Source organism: Equus caballus, chromosome 25 (assembly GCF_041296265.1).
Source record: "Equus caballus isolate H_3958 breed thoroughbred chromosome 25, TB-T2T, whole genome shotgun sequence".
In the NCBI taxonomy this organism is placed as follows: domain Eukaryota; kingdom Metazoa; phylum Chordata; class Mammalia; order Perissodactyla; family Equidae; genus Equus; species Equus caballus.
In genome coordinates, this window is record NC_091708.1 from 45048608 (window position 1) to 45068640 (window position 20033).

Below are 20033 nucleotides of genomic sequence, written 5' to 3' on the forward strand. Positions count from 1 at the left end.
CAAGTTTCTGGTGAGTGGGCCAGCTGCCTGCCTCAGGCGGGCAAGCACTTTGAAGTTCCCCGACAACTTCTTCGGGAGGAGTTGAAGCCCAGGCGGGAGGAAATGAGATGCCCACCCCCCCCCCCGAGGGGGGGCACAGCCGTGGCGGCAGCTGCACGCACACCTGGACAGACAGCTGTCGGCTGGAACAGGGCTGTCGCTTGGCTGCCGTAATTACTCCCCGATAAGGCAGATCTGCAGGCGTCTTTTCGGAGCATGCCAGAACCAGAGGGCCCTGTGCGCTCGGCGCTTTGTCCCAATCTTGAAAAGGCAGAAGCGATCTGTGCTTCTGTCAGAAGGAAGGAAATGAAAGAGAGGGATTCGTTTCACAATTATGTCCCAGTTATGTTGCTGCCAAAAACAGCATTCTAGAACTTTCTCCATAGTGGCAGGACCGTGGCTTCCCACCTCTAAGGGGCCTCTCTCAGTTTGGCTGGTGAAAGTCCCTTTTGTTCCGTCTCTCTGACAACTCAAAGCACACATTTGGGGTCCATATGAGGAGGGCACGTTTTCAAAAACGATTGCACCGTCATGCACTTCTCTTGAGTGGACCTCCGGTTGGATGAGGACGGGACGTAGGAGCTGAGACACCTCCTCAGGAAGGGGACAAGGGCCATCAGTCTGATTTCTCCCAGAGAGGGATCTCTGCCTGGCGCTTGGCATTTCCGGGGTGCTCAGTAAAAATGCAGGGCATTGTTTTGTTGAAGGAGAACACCACTTCTTAAGGACAGACAGTTCTCGTGCGATGCACATTTTTGTTGGGGGGCTGCACAGCTGTCCTGCAGCTGCTCCTGGGAACCAGGGGTCAGAGGAGGTGAGGCCGGGCCGGGGGGGCTGCTGTTGACCTGGGCAAGCCCCCAAGGGCCTCCTCCTGGCCTGGCCGGGCCTCCCCATCTGACACTTGGAGAAGCTGGATGAGGCAGCATTTGGGCCCTTTCCATCCCTGGAACACGTCCTGGGGTCCCCGTGTGCCACTTGCACCCAAGCAGCTGACCGGTCCAGGGGCTGTGGTCCATTTCAGCACCCCCTGGGGTTTCAGGAAAAGAAAGCTCCTCTGGCGCTTTCTGGGTGATTCTGCTCCATTTGGGGAAACGGCAGTTCAGCCTACTATTGTTAGCCAAAATTCTCTCATCCAAGAGGCCCTCAATTCAGAGACGGTAACTGGAAGTTGGAGTATGTGGCCTCGAGAAAATGGCCAGCCCCGCTCTGTGCAAGGGGGTAGCGTGGCCGCTCAGCAGAGCCCTGTAATTTGCGGCACGGTGCTCTGGCCTTGTTGGTGACACGAGGAGGTTTCATCTGCCAGAAGGAGCCGGAGTCGGCCAGCTGGCCAAGCCGCTCTTACCCCGAGAGGCCAGGATCCAGTGCCCGCTCGCAGAAGGCTGGCAGAGTCGTGTGGTGCGGGGTGGAGACTGGGGGCTTCTCCCTCACCTTCTCTTTTCTGACTTGCAGGGGGAGATTGGCCCACCTGGTCCCAGAGGAGAAGATGGCCCCGAAGGCCCAAAGGGTCGTGGAGGCCCGAATGGCGACCCCGGTCCACTGGGCCCCCCAGGGGAGAAGGTACGTGACACAGGATGCTTGACTGCACCAGAGACGGACCCTTCCCGATGGCATCCGGAGTCCAGGCGGCTGACGGAGTCAGACTGAGCCCCCTACGTGGAGGATGGTGTGACTCCTGACACGGGTTCCTGTCCCTTTCATTCCCGCCTGGCTCGCTTGCCAGCCCTCCCAGTGAATTTGCTGACAGATCAATCTTTCTCTCGTCCTGGGTTTGGTCTTTCTGAGTGCCTGGCCAGTCCCTTGGGAGACCCCCTTCCTCCAGTGTTCACGAGGCTCTGGGTCTGAGCCCTGGCAAGCTCGTGCATCGTCTCCTGTCCTTGCAGGGACTCCTGTCCTTGTCAAATTCCTGCCTCTACGCTGGGGGTCATAACAGCGTCCCCCACTGTAGCCCAAAGTTGCAGGAAGCTAGCATGAATGAAGGCTTGGGCGTGTCGGAGGGACGCTCCCGAAATGCAGCTGTTCTTACCCCTGCCGTTTCCAGCTGCAGGAGGCTGCCCACCCGCCCTTCATCTTGTGCCCGCACGGGAATGGGCTCACAGAGTGACGCAGCTCCTGCCTCGTCTTGCCCACGGCTAGAACTCTTTTACGAAAGCGTGAAGCAGGATCTCACAGATAAAGAATTCTTTTACTCAGGGCATTTGCCTCTAACCACTTTGGCTTCCTCAATGGGACCTTTGCTTTTAAATCAGGGCGGGGGTTATGGGGAGACACCATCCCAGAAGGACAGGCAGGGGCCTCTCCACAATGACCGTGTCCTTCGGAAACTGTGTCCGACTCCAGTCCCCAACCGACACACTGGTTTCTCTCCCCTCTGAGAAAACGGATGAGCAATACTGTGCTGACCATCTAATGCCTCTCCTTTCTTTTCCCCAGGGGAAACTCGGAGTCCCAGGATTACCCGGGTACCCGGGAAGACAAGGGCCAAAGGTAATTTACAGCTGTGTTAGGTTTTATGACAGGATGCTTCACCAGCCCCCTGCCGGCCCAGCACGCGGTGGTCCATCCTGCATTCCTAGGGTGGCTGCTGTGACAACACGGAATGTCACATTTGCTGTGTCTCTCGGTTCTGCCCTGTTCGCAGCCTTTTGCATTACTTTGGCTAGGCTGGAAGGAGACACTTGGACAGTTAGTCGAGCCTTTCAGAGAGGGGGCAAAACCAGCCTGGCCATGGGCCACGCTTCAGGGTCCTCACCGCCTGGCGCCCTGTCGGGGTTCCCTGTCCACTGGTTTCTCCACATGCAGAACTCATGACACTTCTCTCAGCTCTGCCTCACCCTGGAGATTTGAAGGTTATTTGCTCTTAACTGAGTATAAAAGAAAAAAAAAACCCTTCTCATGAAATCACGCTCTGCTTTAAGTGAAGCAGCCCCTTGCGGCTTTGGAAATCATTTAGAACATTTTTTTTGGGAATCTCACCTTTGATTATTCAGAGTTCTTCCTTAAAAGGGACCAGCTGCCTGCCCTAGAGACATAATTAACAGCCAAGGAGAGCTCCTGTCCCTCCCAGGTTTGCATCTCCACTGTTTTCTGCCGTCCTCCAGCTCAGCGCCTTCCAGATTTGCCTGCTCTGTCTTGTTCATGGAGGGAGGGCCGTGAGGGCTGGGCGGCCCCTCTAGGTTTTTCATTCCGCTTAAGGAAATACGCATCCCATCCTCCCCATAGAAGGCCTGTGTTCACACTGGCGTGTAGACCCACTCCCAATGCGCAGGGGGCAGCTGGCCAGGAACAAAGACCTTATTGACCATCTGACAGCGATGCATCGAGCACAGCTGAGACATGGCTCCTGACCTGCTGACCGCGGTGGCATCCACAGCACAGCGGTTAAGGAGGGGCTGATGTTCATGTTTCTCTCTTGAAGTCCATGTCCCTTTGCAGGAGGGCGGAAGAGAAGAGGAGACGTTTGGGAGAGAGGGAGAGTTATATAGGTCAAGTTCAGGCAGCTTTTTGGGAAGGCGAGGGCAGAACTTGGAAGCTGCTCGGGCAGTTTGGAAAGTCCTGGGGCAGCGACTGGCCTTCACACACGGTGACCCAGCTTGTGCACTGAGCTCTGTGAACCTGCGCCCCAGGCTTCCTCGGTACCGTCTGCTGTCTGGACTGGCCGGTGGGCGTCTGAGTGGGCTGGCCAAGCTCAGCCCCCTGGGTGAAGTACAAGGTTTGGAAATTGGCAGACTTTTCAAGGTCTAGGCATACATTCAGGTCAGGATTTTAAGCCACGTGGAGAGTAGAGACTTGCTGAAGACAGTAAGCACCTCCGTGGGCGGGTGAGGTGCCTCCGACAGTGTCACAGGGGAGCTCACACAGGAGGTGTTTAGATATTCGCCAAATCAAAGTCCTTAGGTTCATTTTCTGTCTCTGTGCACCTTGTTGATTTCTAGACTTAAAGAGCTGTTAAAGGCTACAGTTGGTGCATGAATTTGCATTCATTTCTGACTTTACAAACTGCCATGCTTTATTTAGAGGTGTTCTGGGAAAGTAACGAAACATGACAACAAGGAGCAATAAACAAACTGTCATAAATGTGAGCTTCATATGTCATCTCCAGTTAATCTTAGTCGTATGCATTCCCTTTTCTCCCAAAGTACCGCCATTTTGTAGACGTGAGTGTATGAAGAGAGGGTATAGAGAGGGAGAAAGGGGAGCCATGGTTAAGACTCAGTTTTGGTTTTTAGATTTGGACTCTGTGAGATGCTCAGGAAGTATTTATTGAGTGGATGATGGGTGGAAGGGTGGATGGTGGATGGGTTGGTGTGTGGATGGATGGATGGATGGATGAATGGATGGATGGACGGTGGGTGGGTGGGTGGATGGGTGGATGTGTGGATTGATGCATAGTGGATGGGTGGATGAGTTGGTGGATGAGAGGGTGGGTGGATGGATGGATGAATAATTGCGTGGATAGGTGGATGTGGGTGAGTGGGTGGATTAATGGATGGATAGATGGGTAGGTGGGTGGATGGATGGATAGTGGATGGGTGGATGGGTGGGCAGATGGGTGAGTGGGTAGTTGGATGGATGGATAGTGGATGGATAGATGGATGGATGGATGGATGGTCAGTGGGTAGATGGATGGACAGTAGGTAGGTGGGTGGATGGATGGATGGATGGATTGATGGATGGGTAGATGAGAGGATGGTGGGCAGATGGATGGATGGATGGATGGTGGTTGGATGGACAGTAGGTGGATGGGTGGATGGATGGATGGATGGTAGGCGGATGAATGGATGATGGGTGGGTGGATGGATGATGGGTGGATGGATGGATGGATGGGCAGATGGGTGTGTGGATGAGTGGAGTTTGTGGCAGAGCCTGTGAACTCTAACAGACTCCTCCTGCAGCTGGCACATGCAGCACAGCTTGTCCTGCTGGCCCAGTTTTCACGCTTCTTCCTTAATTAACTCTCTTTCAGGGTTCTATTGGATTTCCTGGATTTCCCGGTGCCAACGGCGAGAAGGGTGGCAGGGTAAGCACAGCCTGACCTCTGGGCAGACGGCTTGTTCTGCTGCCTGGGGATTTAGCAGGAATATCCTCCAGTATGTCCTGTTTATTTCTCACCCACTTTGCTGCCAGAACTCCTCTCCAGATGGCTGACTTTAAGCTCGTGGCCTTTAGCACTAAGCGCTGGTGACTTTTCCTGAACACTGGGCTGGGTGGTGATGCGACAGGAAGGGGCAGCAGGCGGGAAAGGAAAGCACTTAGGAACATAGAGCTTTCTGATAAACGCCACCATCTCAGCAGGTCATTAGCGAAACCCAGATTCTTCTCTTTCTACCCAAGTGACATTTCCTCCAGGCTAATTTTATAAGGAAAGGAAAAGTAGGAGTTTTATTTTATGTCTCACTAACTCCCAATTCGGGAAGCTTCCCTCCCTTGTTGTTCCCAAGCTGCCGTTGTCACAGAACACCCACCTGGGTGTGATGCACTTGTTCCCTTGTTGTCGCCATGAACACAGGTGTTCCATGGGGCCGGGCTGGGGGAATCGTGTTCCCCCACCTTCCTGAGTCCTCACTGGCCCAGGCCTTCCAGCAAGGACTGCCCCAGCCTCTGATTAAGGAAATCACATGATGGTGCCTGAACATCGCCACACAGGAAAACGGGATCAAGATGGTCATCTTGGGCCTTCGACTCTGAGCCGATCTTGTCCCCAGGCATGTGGGGGACAGAGCGGCCGGTCTGTGGGGTGCGTGCAGGGCCCCTTCTGCACAGCAGGCCCGGGGAGGACCTCGGGCTTCAGGAGGACTGCAGCTCTTGCACGTGCTATGACGGACCCAGCCCATTGGCTCGGCCCCAGGCTGGCTCAGACGGCTGGGCTGCGCCTCCTCAGACGGCTCGCTCCAAGCTCACGTTACCGTGTTTAAGCAGAGATGGTGAGCTCTCTTGAAAGCAGGGAGAAAGACTTCCAGCCGTGTGGACAACTGTGTCTGCCAGGTTCACGTAGGAGAACGGGAAGTATTCTGAGTGCCAGTCAACAGCATAAACACAGGGAGACTGTTAGCCGTCTGTCTGTCTGTATCTGCATCTGGATCTGATCTGCGTGTGTATCTGTATCTGTGTATCTGTGTGGATATCGTATCTATAGTGCTCCTATGTCTGGGTCTGAGTCTATGTCTGTGTCTGTCTGTGTGTCTGTCTGTCATGTATCTACCTGTCTGGTTCTTCCTTCTGTCTCTGTCTGTCCATGTATCTATCTGGGCCGGTACTCTGGTCTGAGCCCCTCTCCCTTCTCAGCCTCCCCACCTCTGAGCTGAGAAGGTTGGACAGGTGCCTGGATACCCGCAGCCCCCATGGGCCATTGTCCCAGCGCATCAGCACCGTGGGTCACCAGGGGCCCCGTTGAAAGCAGAGGTGGTTGGAAAGCAGGGGAGCGTGGGGCCAGGGGCTGCTCTTGGTGTGACATTGCATGTGGTTCCCAGGACCTGAAGCATGGACAGCAACCCGAGGAAACATCTAATTTGGGAATTTATAGGGATTTTCCAGATTGCGTGTGTCCGTGTATGTATCCGGTGGCCACTTCAGTGGGTGAGGGACTGCTGGCACTTAGAGGGGAGATGACACAGGTGTTGACTTTACAAAAGGGAAAGGTTTGGGCAATGGCCAAATATAAGTGGAGTGCACGTCTGCTCCTGGTGGGGGCAGGTGCCTGAACCCGTCCTGGGTGCTGGGGGCCTGGAGGCGAGCAGAGGCCTTGGAGCCTCGGGGAAATGGCCACGTCTGTCCCGGGAAGCGCGGTTACCCAGCTCGTAGGGCCCAAGCTCACTGCCGCAGGTTCATCAGGCAGAAGGACGAGACCCTGATCCGAGGCCCGGACCACTCAGTCCTCGGCTCACGGGCTCCCACGGCCCGGTCCCCACAGCGCCGCCGAGTGAGAGCCCGCGTCCCTGCCCCTGCGGGAGGGTTGCGAGGCTCTGGACCTGCAGCACATCTGCCGTCCTCCCCTTCTGAGAGAGATGCCTTTATTCTGGAATCTTCCCCATGGGAGGGAAGAGGCCTCCAGAGGGAGCTGTGACCGTCCCCAGCCGTGCCCGGTGGCTTCGAACTGCCCAGGGTTAGGGCCGGGCCTGCGCTCTCACCGTCCTTTCAAACCGAGTGACAGTGTGGTTCTTTGAATCATGTCACTGTGTCCGTCCATTCTCTTCTGCCCCTAGGGCCCAGGGGCTCTTCCAGCCCTGGGGACCCAGCAGGAGAAACCCCATCCCTGCCCTCAGGAGCTCACCTGCTACAGGCGGGACAATGAACAGATAAATATAAGTAAAGTAGCGCAGCGGAGGGCGGCCCATGCTCTGGGGAAAAATGAAGCAGGACGGCGGGGGCTGGGGTTCTGGGGGCCACTGTGATTGTAGGCAGGGGCCAGGGACAGCCGGCGGAGGAGGCGGGGCAGGCCTTGCAGATGCCTGAGTGGGGTCAGAGGGCAGAGGATGGAGCGAGAGGGTGGGGCCCGGGGCGTGGGGTGGGGGTGTGGAGGAGGGCTCAGGTCCCCAGGACCTGATTCAGGGCCGTCCCTTGAGTTGGTCAAGTTTCGCCACTTCACTGAAGGCACTGGCTGCATCTAAAATTCCAAATGGAAATTATTGAAATTTGCATGTGAAAGTGGGGAAGGTGATGAGAAACAGAATTCCTGTGGCCTCCGTGCTGGTGGCGCCTGACCACTGACCACGAGGAGGACGGCTCCGCTGAGCTGACCACTGAGGGGCCACGAGATGGGAGTCCAGAGTTGGCACAGATGCTCCTCGGGGCCTCCTGCACCCCATTCTTCCCGTGGCTCCATCTTCAGGGACAAAGTCTGGAGACCAAACACCAAACTGAGGTCTAGTGCAGACCTGCCAGGCACCCTGCAGGCACCGAGCGCCCAGCCACGAGTGCAGCCCTCTCACCTCAGGCATCTAGCGTCTGGCCCGGTCGACGATGTTCAGTCCGCTCCGCTCTACTTTGTGCTCTTGGCCGGACACACGGTGTGGACTTCAGGCCGTCCTTCCTCTCGAGTGCGGCCATGGGGGCTCGACACACCGTGAGATGGAGCCACTGTCTGCCTCCCCGTCAAGACGAACCCGAGCCTCCTGTTCAGGAGCCGAGAGCAGCTGTCACTGCACAACCAGCTGTTGAAATACTGGGGCGACTTCCTTGATGATGGCACTGCTTTCCACCAAGCTTGGCGAGTGACAAAGGATGGGGGCCGCTAAGTTGGGCTGGCCCTTCGCAGTTTGACAGCTGTCCACAGGGGGCCGGGCACTGGGGTCCTTGCAGAGGGGCCCGTCCTCTTTGGTCCACCAAGTAAAGCATCCGGACACGGGTTCGTCCTCTGAGCCTCGGGGACCTGATGAGCCCCCAAGCACCACTGGGGTGGCTGTCCTCTTCTTGCCCTTGGCTTTGGAATTCAGAGTGGCTGGGGTTTCATTTGGTGACAGCAAATGCTCCTAAAGTGCCTGCAGAGCCCCCGGCCCTGGGGCCCCTGCCGTCCAGGGAGGGTACCCAGCGACCGGCTCTCAAGAGTGATGAGCGTGAGGAAAGAGGGCAGGGTGAATCAGGTAGAGTTTTCACAGGAACCAGAGCCTAACCCGGGCAGTCAGGGAAGGCTTCCTGGGGGCAGTGACATTCTGTGGGACATGACGAAGGGACAGAAGCTGGACAGGTGAGGTGGGGAGGGTGGACAGGGCTGTGGTGGGGGAGGAAGAGAGAGGAAGGGACGGACGGCTGGTGTGTGACTGAGCCGTGCAAGCCAAGGCCTGGGCAAGGGACGCGGCTGTCAGGAGGGGGTGGCGACACCAGAGCCTGGCAGGGGCCTTGTGCTCTTTCAGGGCCAGCTCTTTATCCCAAGGTGGTGGGGACCCGCTGCAGGGTTTCCTTGGGGGAGTACGATGGGAGATGCTTTAAGTGGCTCTGGTCCCTGGGTGGGGAGTGAACAGGAAGAGAGCAGGTGGGCTGCACTCCTCCAGAGAGATCTTTTTAGTCTCCTTTTGGATATTCTGGTCAGATGGATGCTTTTAGGTGCTAGGACACTGGGCGTGACCGCCCAGGAAGAGCCAAGCCCTGTAAAACACCACCGGCAACCAGAAGTGCCTCCCACCTGCATTTGGCTTCTCGGTTAAAGTGAGATATTTCTGGGCCTGCCTGTGCCTTCCCCGTGAGGACGCGAGGACAGGTGCTCACGGCACTTCGCTAAGGAGACTGCGGATGAGGGCACTTTCTGTACAACAGTCAGTCACCGGGACCCGAAGCGCTGGCTTGGGTTCATTTACCAAGAAAACTGGTGGGCAAGGTGCCACCCTGGCGGCCCAGACGGAATTTGCGGCTGGGGCTCCCTTCTGCTCCCTGTGCCTCGGGCGCGGTTAGTTAGATTGCAAGACTACGACAGTCCGCGTCCTAGTGGTGCTAGGTCAGGGCCGAGCGGGTGGGTTTTGGTGGAGGGTGGGCGTGAGGAAACCTGGCAGCTGCACGCACCCACAAAGACCAAGAAGTAACCAGGGCCGGTCCTGGTGTCTCTACGGGTAAAAGTCCATCATTTGAAGAAAGCAGATGTTTCATTAATTTTTGTATGCAAATATTTATTTGAAGCCAAAAGATATTGCCATATAATTAAAGCAGTGGAACCAGAGTACGTTGTTAAAAAGGAAGCTAATTACCTCATCATCATGAGCGGTTTTATTAAATTCATTTCAAAATGCGAGACTTGGGAAAGCAATTTTGATTCTGGCAGCCAATGAATGAAAGATGGTGAGAGCAAATTTATCAGGTGGCCTTGAGCAATTCAGATCCATCTTGGCTTTATCATTAGGAAGCAGAATAAAATTCCAGAAAATGCGCCGAGAAGTGGTGGGGATGCAGGGGCCGCCTTCAGTCCCTTACTTCCACGTGCTGTAGCTGAATTGCATTTACCAGCTATTATATCTTTGCTTCGGAAAAAAAAAACAAAACAGGGTGCATTTGTTTTCTGTGGTTTGGAAAATGCAAAACAACAAGCAACAGAAAAAGGAGTCTAGATTCTATTAGAAGAAAAGCAAACGACTCTGGGGTGTATGATTTATATATTAAATTGCAAGTTTGCTCTTCTCAGAGCCTGTTGAAAATTTAATGGCTAATATTCTTAACTGTAGCAAAAGTAAATTATGTATGAAAGGGGTTGACTTTCTTCTCTTTTCTTGCAATAATGATTTCCTCCCCTGCTGTGAGAGAGAGGCAGAGAGAGATGCAGAGGGAGGGCTGGAGAGAGGAGGGGAGAGGGAGGTGAGATCCTTTGAGGAGCGAAAACCAGATAACAGTGGTAAACATCTGTCAGGCTGCAGGAAGGAAATTGGGTCTCAACAGGCCTTGTGCAGGAATACGAAGCTCTGTGTATTGACTGTGCAGCGAATTCTCTCGCCCTGAGAAATCGCCCGTTAAAACAAAGATAAGAAGATTGGTCCTTCTAGCTTCTGATGTCAAGCGGTCTCTCCATGAGCCAGGAGAGGGCCGCCACCCAGGCAGTGACAGGTTTGTCTAGAGTGACTGACCAGGCCCCTTCTTCTCTGACTTTAGGGCACACCTGGGAAGCCCGGACCACGGGGACAACGAGGCCCAACGGTAACCACCCTTTGGCTTAAGGGCCGCCGTCCAGAATCGGGAGCACGTTGTAGGGCGCATGCCAGGTGGGAGGGGAAGGAGGTCTCTAGGAGTCTGGAGGATTAGAGCTGACCTTTCTTCTCTCCCATCTGTCCAGGGTCCGCGGGGTGAAAGAGGCCCCCGGGGCATCACTGGGAAGCCTGGCCCCAAGGTACGTTTTCGGTCTCCTCTGTGGCCGGAACCAAAGTTGCAAGCCAAGCACCTGAACAGGATCCGTGGCCTTTTTCATTTGAAAAAAAAAAGAAAGATGTTTTCTTGGGAGTGTTTAAGAAGGAGCCGGTCCCCCAGCAGCCTTGGATGACTTAGATCGTGTTGAACCACGTGGCTGTGGCTCCCTGCAGGGCAGGGGCAGACTGGCCACCCCACGTTGGAACTTTCAAATCCACAGCCCCGTGGCCCTAAGAGGCCAGGACTGGCTGGACTTTGGACAAATGTCCCATCCGGCTCTGGTGGGCAGGGCTTATTTCTCTTCTTGGAAACTGCAGAGAAATCTTTGCCAGGAACCTAAAGAAAGTTCTTTCTGCCGTGGGTGAGTGCCTGAGCTTGCCTCACCCATGCTCTCGTCTCATCCGAGGGTCTTTGGCACAAACTCCTCCGACTGGCAGTGTAGAAACAGCCTCAGCCAGGCAGGGTCTTCCTGCCCTGTCCAGGATGTAGTTCCAAAGTTTGTTCCCACCAAGGAGAGGGGCCTTCTGGTTGGCCGAGGTGCAGAGCTGGCCTGCCCCACGGCTAACACGATGTCCCACCCTGGAAGCTACAATCCGTTCTTCTGTGCTGAGCTCTGGGGTGCATGGCGCGTTCCCCATAAACCGACTTAACACTCACCTGCCGGAGCTGATAACGTCACGGCACAGCTACGGCCTCGTGTCGGGTGGGCCCTGGAACAGATCCCTGTGTCCTGTCTTCTTGTGAGTTTTTGACGCATTTCTTGTTTGCACCGCAGTCTTTGTACTGCTGCGGGAGACTCTTCTCCTCCGGCAAATGTCACAGCCCGGTTGATATCAGTGATAGCGTGCAGTGGCTAGGGGACAGGCAACCTTGGGGGGCCATGGATCAGCAGCTAGTGCTCTCTGCTCTTGGCTGGGAATCCGGGTGGTGTAGAGCAGTGTGCACGTGTGGGATGTGACCCTGAAGTTCTGATGATGTCGTGGGCCAGAGTCTTCTCGTCAAAAATCACGATAGTACAAAGGCACTGAGTAACAAGCCTTTCCCCCTCTCTCTCTCCCTAGGGCAACTCTGGAGGTGATGGTCCGGCCGGCCCTCCAGGTGAACGGGTGAGCATCATGAACACCGGGGCCATTGTGAACATCCCCAGGAAAGCAGGCTGCCTTATGTGTCCCCTCCCCAGTTCTTCCTGGGGTGGGCTGAGGAGAGGGAGGCATGCCTTTGACCCCGCTGGAGGAGAGGGTTTCCTAAAATCTGAAGGTGGGTCAGTGGTAGCCTTTCCTGGGAGTTGAGCCTTCTGCTGGTTGAAGACAATGGTCCCATCCCCTTGGCCCTGGTCTTGGGTTTTGAGAGTGGCTGAGACGTCGGGAAATTGGATCCTTAGCCCCATGCTGCCCCGAGGGACCTTGCTCTGGGACCTGGCCTCTTCGGCGCCCCTGACTGGACCTCTTTTTCGGATCAGTGAGGGCGGGGGCTGGAATAAATGAAGACAAGGTCCTGGGAGCTGCCAGGCTCCCACATGCGAGGAGAGGATGTCTTCCTCAAACTGGCCGTTTTCTGTCCCTAGGGACCCAACGGACCCCAAGGACCCACGGGGTTTCCTGGACCAAAGGGCCCCCCTGTAAGTAACCCATTTTCCTGGTTGGGCGGCTTGGCTTGGCCCCTCTGGAGGTGCTTGTCTTTTCCCAGGGGCTCCACACGGCCCCTCACAGCGGGCACAGGAAGGAGGGAGGCAGTGGGGGAACTCTGGCTGGAGAGAGCCGCTTTGTGGAAGCAAGGACCCCGTCCTCATTTACACCATCCTTGTTTTCTGCCTGGGTACGATCGGAGTACCGTAACAAATTCCCACTAACTGGGCCCCTTAAAACAGCGGAATGTGCTGTCTCCCAGTTCTGGAGGCCGGAAGTCCAAGATCAAGGGGTCGGCAGAGTTGGTTCCTTCTGGGGGCTCTGGGAAGATCTGTCCCATGAGCCCTCCCAGCTTTGGTGGTGGGTTCTGGCAACCTTTGGCCTGTAGACGCTGCACCCTGAGCTCTGCCTCCGTCTTCACCTGGCCATCTCCTCTCTGTGTCTCCAGATCTGTTCTTTTTATCAGGAGACCAGTCATTGGATGAGGGCCCACCCCAGTGCAGGGTGACCTCATCCACAAACAACATGTTTCCAAATGAGGTCACATTTGCAGGTTCCAAGGTTAGGACTTGAACCGATCTTTTTAGGGGACACAATTTAACTCACAACAGATACAATGTATTTCCTCTAACACCCTTCTAGAATGAAAAACACCTGGCAACGGGAACTGTTGCCTAACGGGCAGCCCTGGAGGACAGCGGTTAGGAAGGAGTTTGACTCCTGAGCCAGACAGGCCCGGGTCCTGGTGCCACTTGCGCCTCCCACTGGCTGGACCTCAGGGAGCTGACTGACCTCTCCCTGCCTCAGTTTCTCCTCCTGAGAGATGAGGGTGACAGCAGTGTGACCCTCAGGGAGCTTGTGGGGGTTCGCGGAGATGATGTGCTGGTGCCAGGCCCCACGCATGACTTTGTCGCCATGACTGTTGCGTGATTACTTTTGAAATGAAATTCTAGTTTTTGTTGCCTGGTGTGGGCTTAAATCCCAAAGGCGTGTGCTTCTCAGAACTGAATGAAGCTTCTTTCCTTCGCTTCTCTCTTCAGGGTCCTCCGGGCAAGGATGGGCTGCCGGGACACCCTGGACAGAGAGGCGAGACCGTGAGTGCTTGGTTCTGGGGGGCAGGGGCTGGCCTGGCCTCTCCCTCAGCCCTGCCCCGTCGGCTTGGGAGAGAGCGCTCAGCCTCAGGAAGGGCCCTGAGGTCCGGCCGTCCTCACTCACTTGGGGCGAGGCCTGTCTGGGGAGAGCCCCGTGCAGGCCAGTGGTACCTGTGACGTCTGTGTGCAGAAGGCGGGGGCCGGCTTCAAGGCTGTCCCGGCAACTTTGCTCCAAGGTCACAAGTAAAACCATTGCAACCCAAACAAAATGCCACTGGCATAGCGAAACCTTGTGCAGCCAACCTTCCCTTCTCCAGAATAATTCTGAGTGTGACCCAGCTTGAAGTACGTGCATTCGAATTGGAAAAGTGGTTGGAAAGGTTTGTGTTGCCTGGTGATTTCATGCCATAAAGCCCCCAGAGAAGGGACGGGGCCTTGCTGCACCCCCAGCCGTGTCCATTCCGGTCCTTTGCCGCGGGGCTGACAGTGGGCTCCTTCACCTTCTCTCATGGTAACGAAGACAGGTGGCTGGTTGTCTGGAGTTTGGGTGCACAGCTATGCTCGTGGTCAGTGCTTTGCCATCACAGGCTCCTTTCGACCTTGTCCTTCCCTTTAGAAATGCCCATTACAGACTTCGTCCTCTGCATGTTAAAGGACTCGAATGTTTTTAGCTGGAGGAAAAAGCATTTATCAGAAATGTGATCATTTCCCCGTCCTGTGAGCTATTTGGAATTTGGTCCAGCTTCGTGCTGTGTCCACTGTAGGCATGTCACGGGGAAGGGCATGGGCACGCCTGTGACCTTGGGCACGCCTGTGACCTTGGGGCTCCAGGCTTCAGACAGCTGGGGACTCACAGTGTCTGGTGACCTCCTTGTCACCAGACCCGGGGAGGTTGACGGAAAGGCCCCTTCGTCTCTGCAGCCAGTTTCCGTGTGGGCAAAGGCCTCTGAATGACTCACAGAAAAAGCAGTCACCGCCTGAGACAAGATTCGGAAGGCCATATTTAATATATTCTTGGTGCCTGCTTTAAAAAAGAGTCCCTTTGTCTCTGGTTTGCTGTGATGAAGCCTTTTAATTCCTCCCGCCCGGTGCCCTGCCGCACGGCGCGGTGCCCGATAAGCGATCACTTTGCTCTTTGTTTATGGAGAGAGATGAAAGCCTTCCGTCTGAGGGCTGCGTGTGTTTCTCTAACGCCTTTCCGAGGAGACGAGATGGAAGGTTTTGCACAGTGTGAGCTCTTCTTCCTCTGAGTTACTCCGGAAAGAGGCTGGCAAGATAATGAAGCTGCTTGTCTTTGCTGGGGAAGTATTCCAGCTCCTTCCCACTCCCTCTGCCACGCCCGGCCGCCCCCCAGACACAGGCCCCCACTGCCGTCTGTAGACCACCGGGGAGGACGTCTCCTCCATGAGGAGTCCAGACGCGCCCTCCAGAATGTCTTCCTTGTGGTGCTGGCTTTGTCCTCTCTTTAGAAAGTGGAAGCACAGAGGTATGTGAGCCCCAAGCACATTTCTCAGCAAGGGGCGGAGACGAATCTATCCTCAGCCGCTGTGCATGGACCGAACAGGGGCCTTTCTTGCCGTATTCTCAGGCTCCTGCCTCCACTGGGGCATTTCCACCTTGGCCCGCTGAGCCAGGATGCCCTCGACCTGTCCACCGCCCTTGTCTCTGACCCTGTAAATGCTGCCCACAGAGAATACTGCATTAAAAATGGCCATTCTAGCCTACGGCCTGCAAGTCAGCCGAGCCTAAAGCAGCGAACTCTCCTGGAATTTTCAGAGAAGGTGAATCCACCACAAGTTGGCATGGTCCAGCGGCTCAGCACGGTGTCAGTGCCTGCACATTGGTCGTCCTTACAGGGGAGCAGTGAGCTGCCCTCGCTCACTGGCCACACCGGCAGGTCCTCTCCCCTCCGAGTCTGCTTGTGGCCTTGAAGCCAGCACTTGCCTCTCCAGACTCTCAAGTTTCCGCTAGAGGCCTCCGGGGTGTAACATCTGCACATCTCCCCGGGTCACGTGGCACCTGCAGATGGCACCCCGTTGGCACGGGCCGTGCTCTGTGGATGCGCCCGGAAATTAAGCTCGCGTTGCTTTACCATCAGCTTTCTTCTTGAAGGAGAGTGTGTGCAGAGAAGCCGATACTCAAAGTGAAGCAGGGCTGGTACACACATGCCAGCGTACCAAGCAGGAAAGAGAAATGCCTGTTAAGTCAAGCTAATAATACATTCGAGCTCCCGGGTTATGAAAGCAGCATGTCCTTGCTGTTTCCCGATTTCAATAAGGACAGAGGAGCATGCTGGGAAAATCTCCTGTCGTGCATCAGAGACATCAGCGACACGAGCAGGACGGTCACCACAAAGTCGCTGAGGACTAGCAGCCCAGGAGTAGCTCCCAAGTCTCACTTCCGGTGGCTGAGAAATGGGACCAGGTTGCTCGGAAAATGAATGCTTCGTGGCATCATAAAGATTAGCGCTTTTAAAATATATTTCTCAGCATGAAAACACAGCAGTGGAAAGCAGCTAGTGAGACTAACTTGTCCAGGTTCATTACCTTCATGAAATTAAGGCAAAAAAGGGACAAGAGAAATGGACCTTCTCACCTGAAGTCTGGAACATCTGCTACTCGAGACGCAGTCGGGGGGCGGGCACGGGCCCTCTCCTGAGGCCACAGCGGGCGGTGGCAGTATGGGCCACTTCGGCTGTCTTAGCCTGACCACTCTCTCTTCACAGGGTTTCCAAGGCAAGACCGGCCCTCCAGGCCCCCCGGGTGTGGTCGGCCCGCAGGTGAGATGCTGCATCCCTGGGTTTCACTGGTCATCCTGTGTCACCTGCCCACATGGGAGACAGGACCATGGCTTGGGGTGTCACTTCCCCCAGGATTCTGAAGGTGTGGGTGCAGAGAATCCTGAGTCCTAAGTGCTTGTTAACACTAGGAGAGGTGCTCTGTATGGGAAACCAGATGGAGAGAACAGGGGATGAGCCGTTGGACACCTAGCAGGAACCAAGCAGGCAGAGCAGAGATGGCTGCTGAGGCCCGCGAGGCGGCTGGGCCCAGACCCGGGCCAGCTCAGGAGTTTGGCTTCCACCCCGTGGGCGGGGACCAGCTGTGTCTGCTTTTCCCTGCTGTTGGTGTCCACGGCAACCTCATCCTGCAGCTGGATCCTGTCAGGGCCCACAGGCCTCCTGTCCTAACCGCCAGCCTATCAATGAGAGGACAGGCTTGCAGCCAGGACTGATGGCCCAGAGCAACACAACCGGGCAGCCGTCACCCTTTCCTTAGAAAGTTCACACCTAATGTAGCGGTAAATAGGATATTGACCCGCACGGCCCTCGCTGCAAGCCACCCCTCGCTGCACTCATTTCCCACGACATCCCGGGAGCGCGGGCCTGCCCACTTCATCAGAGAACCAGCACATCATGGGGCCAGGCGGGGCCCTGGCTATCAGCAGGACCCAGCCTGCTTTGGTCTGTCCCTTTCTGGATTGTTACTGGAAGGAGAAGACGTGCAGAGCCACGTGGAGGTTTGGTGGGCACACAGGGGCCCGTTTGCCCCTCCTTAGATTTAGAAAGAGGGGGCCCCTCCCTCACACGTCCTTTGAAAATATCTCATAGCTAACGCTGAATTTCCCTGTAGGGTCCCACGGGAGAAACTGGTCCAATGGGTGAACGTGGCCACCCTGGGCCCCCGGGCCCCCCTGGTGAACAGGGGCTCCCAGGCGTTGCCGGAAAAGAAGGGACAAAGGTGAGTTCCTCGACCTCCCTGCCAGGCCAACTGTTGCTAAGGGATCATTCTGATGCTTCGAGGGTGTGTTTTCTCTTCCTTTTTTCCCATGAATGGATAATTTCTCAAACGATGCTCTTCGTGCCAGTCCACTCCCCAGACTGTGAACTTAGCCCCCCTTTGGCTTGATTTGAAAGACGGCTTGAGCTGACCCGCCACTCGGGTAGATGTGACAGGGCTGGGATCACCTGCCCGGGGCCCCGTCTCGCCGCCGGCTCTTTCCCCACCTGCTGCCCCACATGCAGGACACACTCTGACAGTAAAACGAGTTGAGCAGAAAGGGACTCTTTTAAAAATTCCCCACCATAAGAAGCTAAAGAATAAATAACTAAAAATAGAAGAAGATGCGTTCATATCCTGCCTCCCGGGGCAGCTCTGCGTCCCCTCTGTTCCTCGAGAAGCTTCTCCCCCAGCCCAGCCCGAGAGCCCCAGGTCAGTGGTGTAATTCCTGTGCATTAGCATAAAAATGGCTAGTCCTGCCCTTTTCAACTTTTCAGTTAGAGACACAGGGAATATAAGCTCTCCAGCCTTTTATTCGACCTCACGTGAGAGAGTAAACTTAAAAAATAGTACAGTAGAGCCAGTAAAGAAATATTGCAAAAGTTACACACGTGTGTGTATATATATGCATATATATACTTGAATGCATGTATATGTATTTGAAAAACATGCGTGTGTGTCCGTGTCTATACTACATAGATACAGACGTGGGCGTGGACGTATATCCTAGTCATACAGAGAGCTCCGAGATTGGAAAGGAGGCCATGGACATGCTGGTTTGGAGACCCCCATGCTCTCATGTTGGACCCCAAAGAAAATTCTGCGAGATATCAAAGCTTTAATGTCCCTTTAATATGCTCAGATGGAACATCTGTTCAGAAAATGTGGTTTCAAGATAAGAGTCTTGAGTGGCGAGTCCATTCAGGGCAACACTTCCAACGCTGTGGCCGCCGGTTCTTTTATCAGAGCGCAGGCTTACGAGGAACCCCAAGTGTCTGGAAAAGGTAGATGTGAGGTGGAGCAGCTGCCTGGCCCTCAGCTCCCGCTCGGCCCACTGTGGCCCCGAAGGACTTTGAGGGGGCCTGGGGCTCCATGGAGCACGGCTGGAGGGTCACAGGTGGAGTCTGTCCCCGGAGCATGCACAGAGCCAGCCTCCCCAGGTGTGAGCTCGGGCCGCGCTCCAGTGCGTGGAGCTGCCCGTGAAGGAGTCCAGTCAAGACTCAGAGGCTCCTTCAAAGCCAGGCACTGGGGCTGCTCCAACCCAGATCCCGCAGGGAGCTGGAAGAGAAGGCCTGCCCCAGCTCCCCGTGAACCCTGGTCTTGGACATCGCTCGGAAACGAATCTGCACTCTGATTTCAGGGTGACCCAGGCCCCGCTGGCCTCCCTGGGAAAGATGGCCCTCCAGGATTACGCGGCTTCCCCGGGGACCGAGGGCTTCCTGGTCCAGTGGTGAGTGAGGAGCCAGGCGGGGGACGGAGTTGACAGTGCACAGCCCACGGTGCCCCTGACCACGTTCTCATTGCTTCTCAGGGAGCACTTGGACTGAAAGGCAACGAAGGCCCCCCGGGCCCACCAGGCCCCGCGGTGAGTGGTCCTGGCTCCACACAAGCCTTTTATCCATCCTCTTCCTCAAAACCTACTCTGCAGGCAAGATCAGGGGGTCTCAGGGCCTGGGAGAGCTCGCACGGCTGCCCCAGTCCCGCCGTGGTCCTAGGATGGCCAGGGTGGAGGAGGCGGACTTGGGGGAATGTGGCCAGTGTGTCCTGAGCTGGCAGCCAGGGTGACGAAGGGCCCAAGGGGCAGGTTGCATGAGGAACTGGAGAGCTGGGCAGTTTGGAGGGAGGGCTGAGTGGTCCCGGGGTGCTGGTGGAGGAGCAGGGAGCCGCTGACATGCTTAGTGCAGGTCTGGGCCAGGAGCAGCCCCAAAGGGAACAGACACAGATCTCCGTGGCCTGTAAGCGTGGATTCTCCATCTATGGTCGGCTGTCACGTGCCCAGAGCTGCCCAAGGCCAGTGAGCCCGCAGGGTCGACGGGTTCCTGCCTGTGCGCCTGTGAAACTAAATGACCCTCCCAACCTCGAGATGCCAGCTCTCAGAGGCTGAAGTGCAGTGTCCCCAGACCCTCCGCTGTGGTCTGGAGGAATCGGGGGCACGTGAGGAGGCTGCCCCGCTCCCGGGAGGCACGCCCACGGACCCCTGTTCCTGGCTCACCCTTTATGGAAATGAAACATCTGCTTTATTTCCCTCGCCCTTCAAGTGACAGCCCTGCTCAGCCGCATGGATGTGGGGCTGCAGAAGCTGCCCTGACCCCTGGCTGGTTGTGAAAGTGGGCACAAGATAACACCCTCTTTCCCCCAACTGAACTATGGGCCATTTGAGAGAGAAATGATGACAGAGAAGTCAGGTGGAAATGAAAGTGTCGCCTGTCCTTCGCAGAGAGGCCGGGTGCAGGACGACACCCTGGGTAACAGCAGCCGTTCCCTGCTGACCCCTAGAATTAGGCCGGAATCCCACTGGTCAGCAGTGCTCCAGGGGTGGAGCCTCCCCTGTGAAACGTACAGCGTGGAGGAGCAGGGCAGAAAGTGAGCTCTCTGCGGGCAGGCAGACCCCAAAGGGGAGAGGGAGCTCCTGGTGGGGGGGGTCCTTCAAGCGAGCACTTAAGGAGGATGTGTTCTCAGACCCTCTG

The 20033-nt window shown here is 55.9% G+C and overlaps 1 protein-coding gene across 5 annotated transcripts in view; it reads left to right on the forward strand.

The window, feature by feature from the left end:
- COL5A1 (collagen type V alpha 1 chain) overlaps window positions 1–20033 on the forward strand; it is a 171987-nt gene that overhangs the window by 117081 nt on the left and 34873 nt on the right. For all 5 annotated transcript variants that reach the window (XR_011432493.1, XM_070251090.1, XM_070251089.1 and 2 more), the window contains exons 30-41: window positions 1489–1596; window positions 2470–2523; window positions 5003–5056; window positions 10603–10647; window positions 10784–10837; window positions 11916–11960; window positions 12419–12472; window positions 13520–13573; window positions 16296–16349; window positions 17200–17307; window positions 18707–18796; window positions 18878–18931. Coding sequence is in view for 4 of the 5 variants with exons in the window: in XM_070251090.1 (XP_070107191.1) it covers window positions 1489–1596; window positions 2470–2523; window positions 5003–5056; window positions 10603–10647; window positions 10784–10837; window positions 11916–11960; window positions 12419–12472; window positions 13520–13573; window positions 16296–16349; window positions 17200–17307; window positions 18707–18796; window positions 18878–18931 (774 nt within the window). In the remaining variant the exon portion in view is untranslated. The remainder of the gene's footprint in view (window positions 1–1488; window positions 1597–2469; window positions 2524–5002; window positions 5057–10602; window positions 10648–10783; window positions 10838–11915; window positions 11961–12418; window positions 12473–13519; window positions 13574–16295; window positions 16350–17199; window positions 17308–18706; window positions 18797–18877; window positions 18932–20033) is intronic.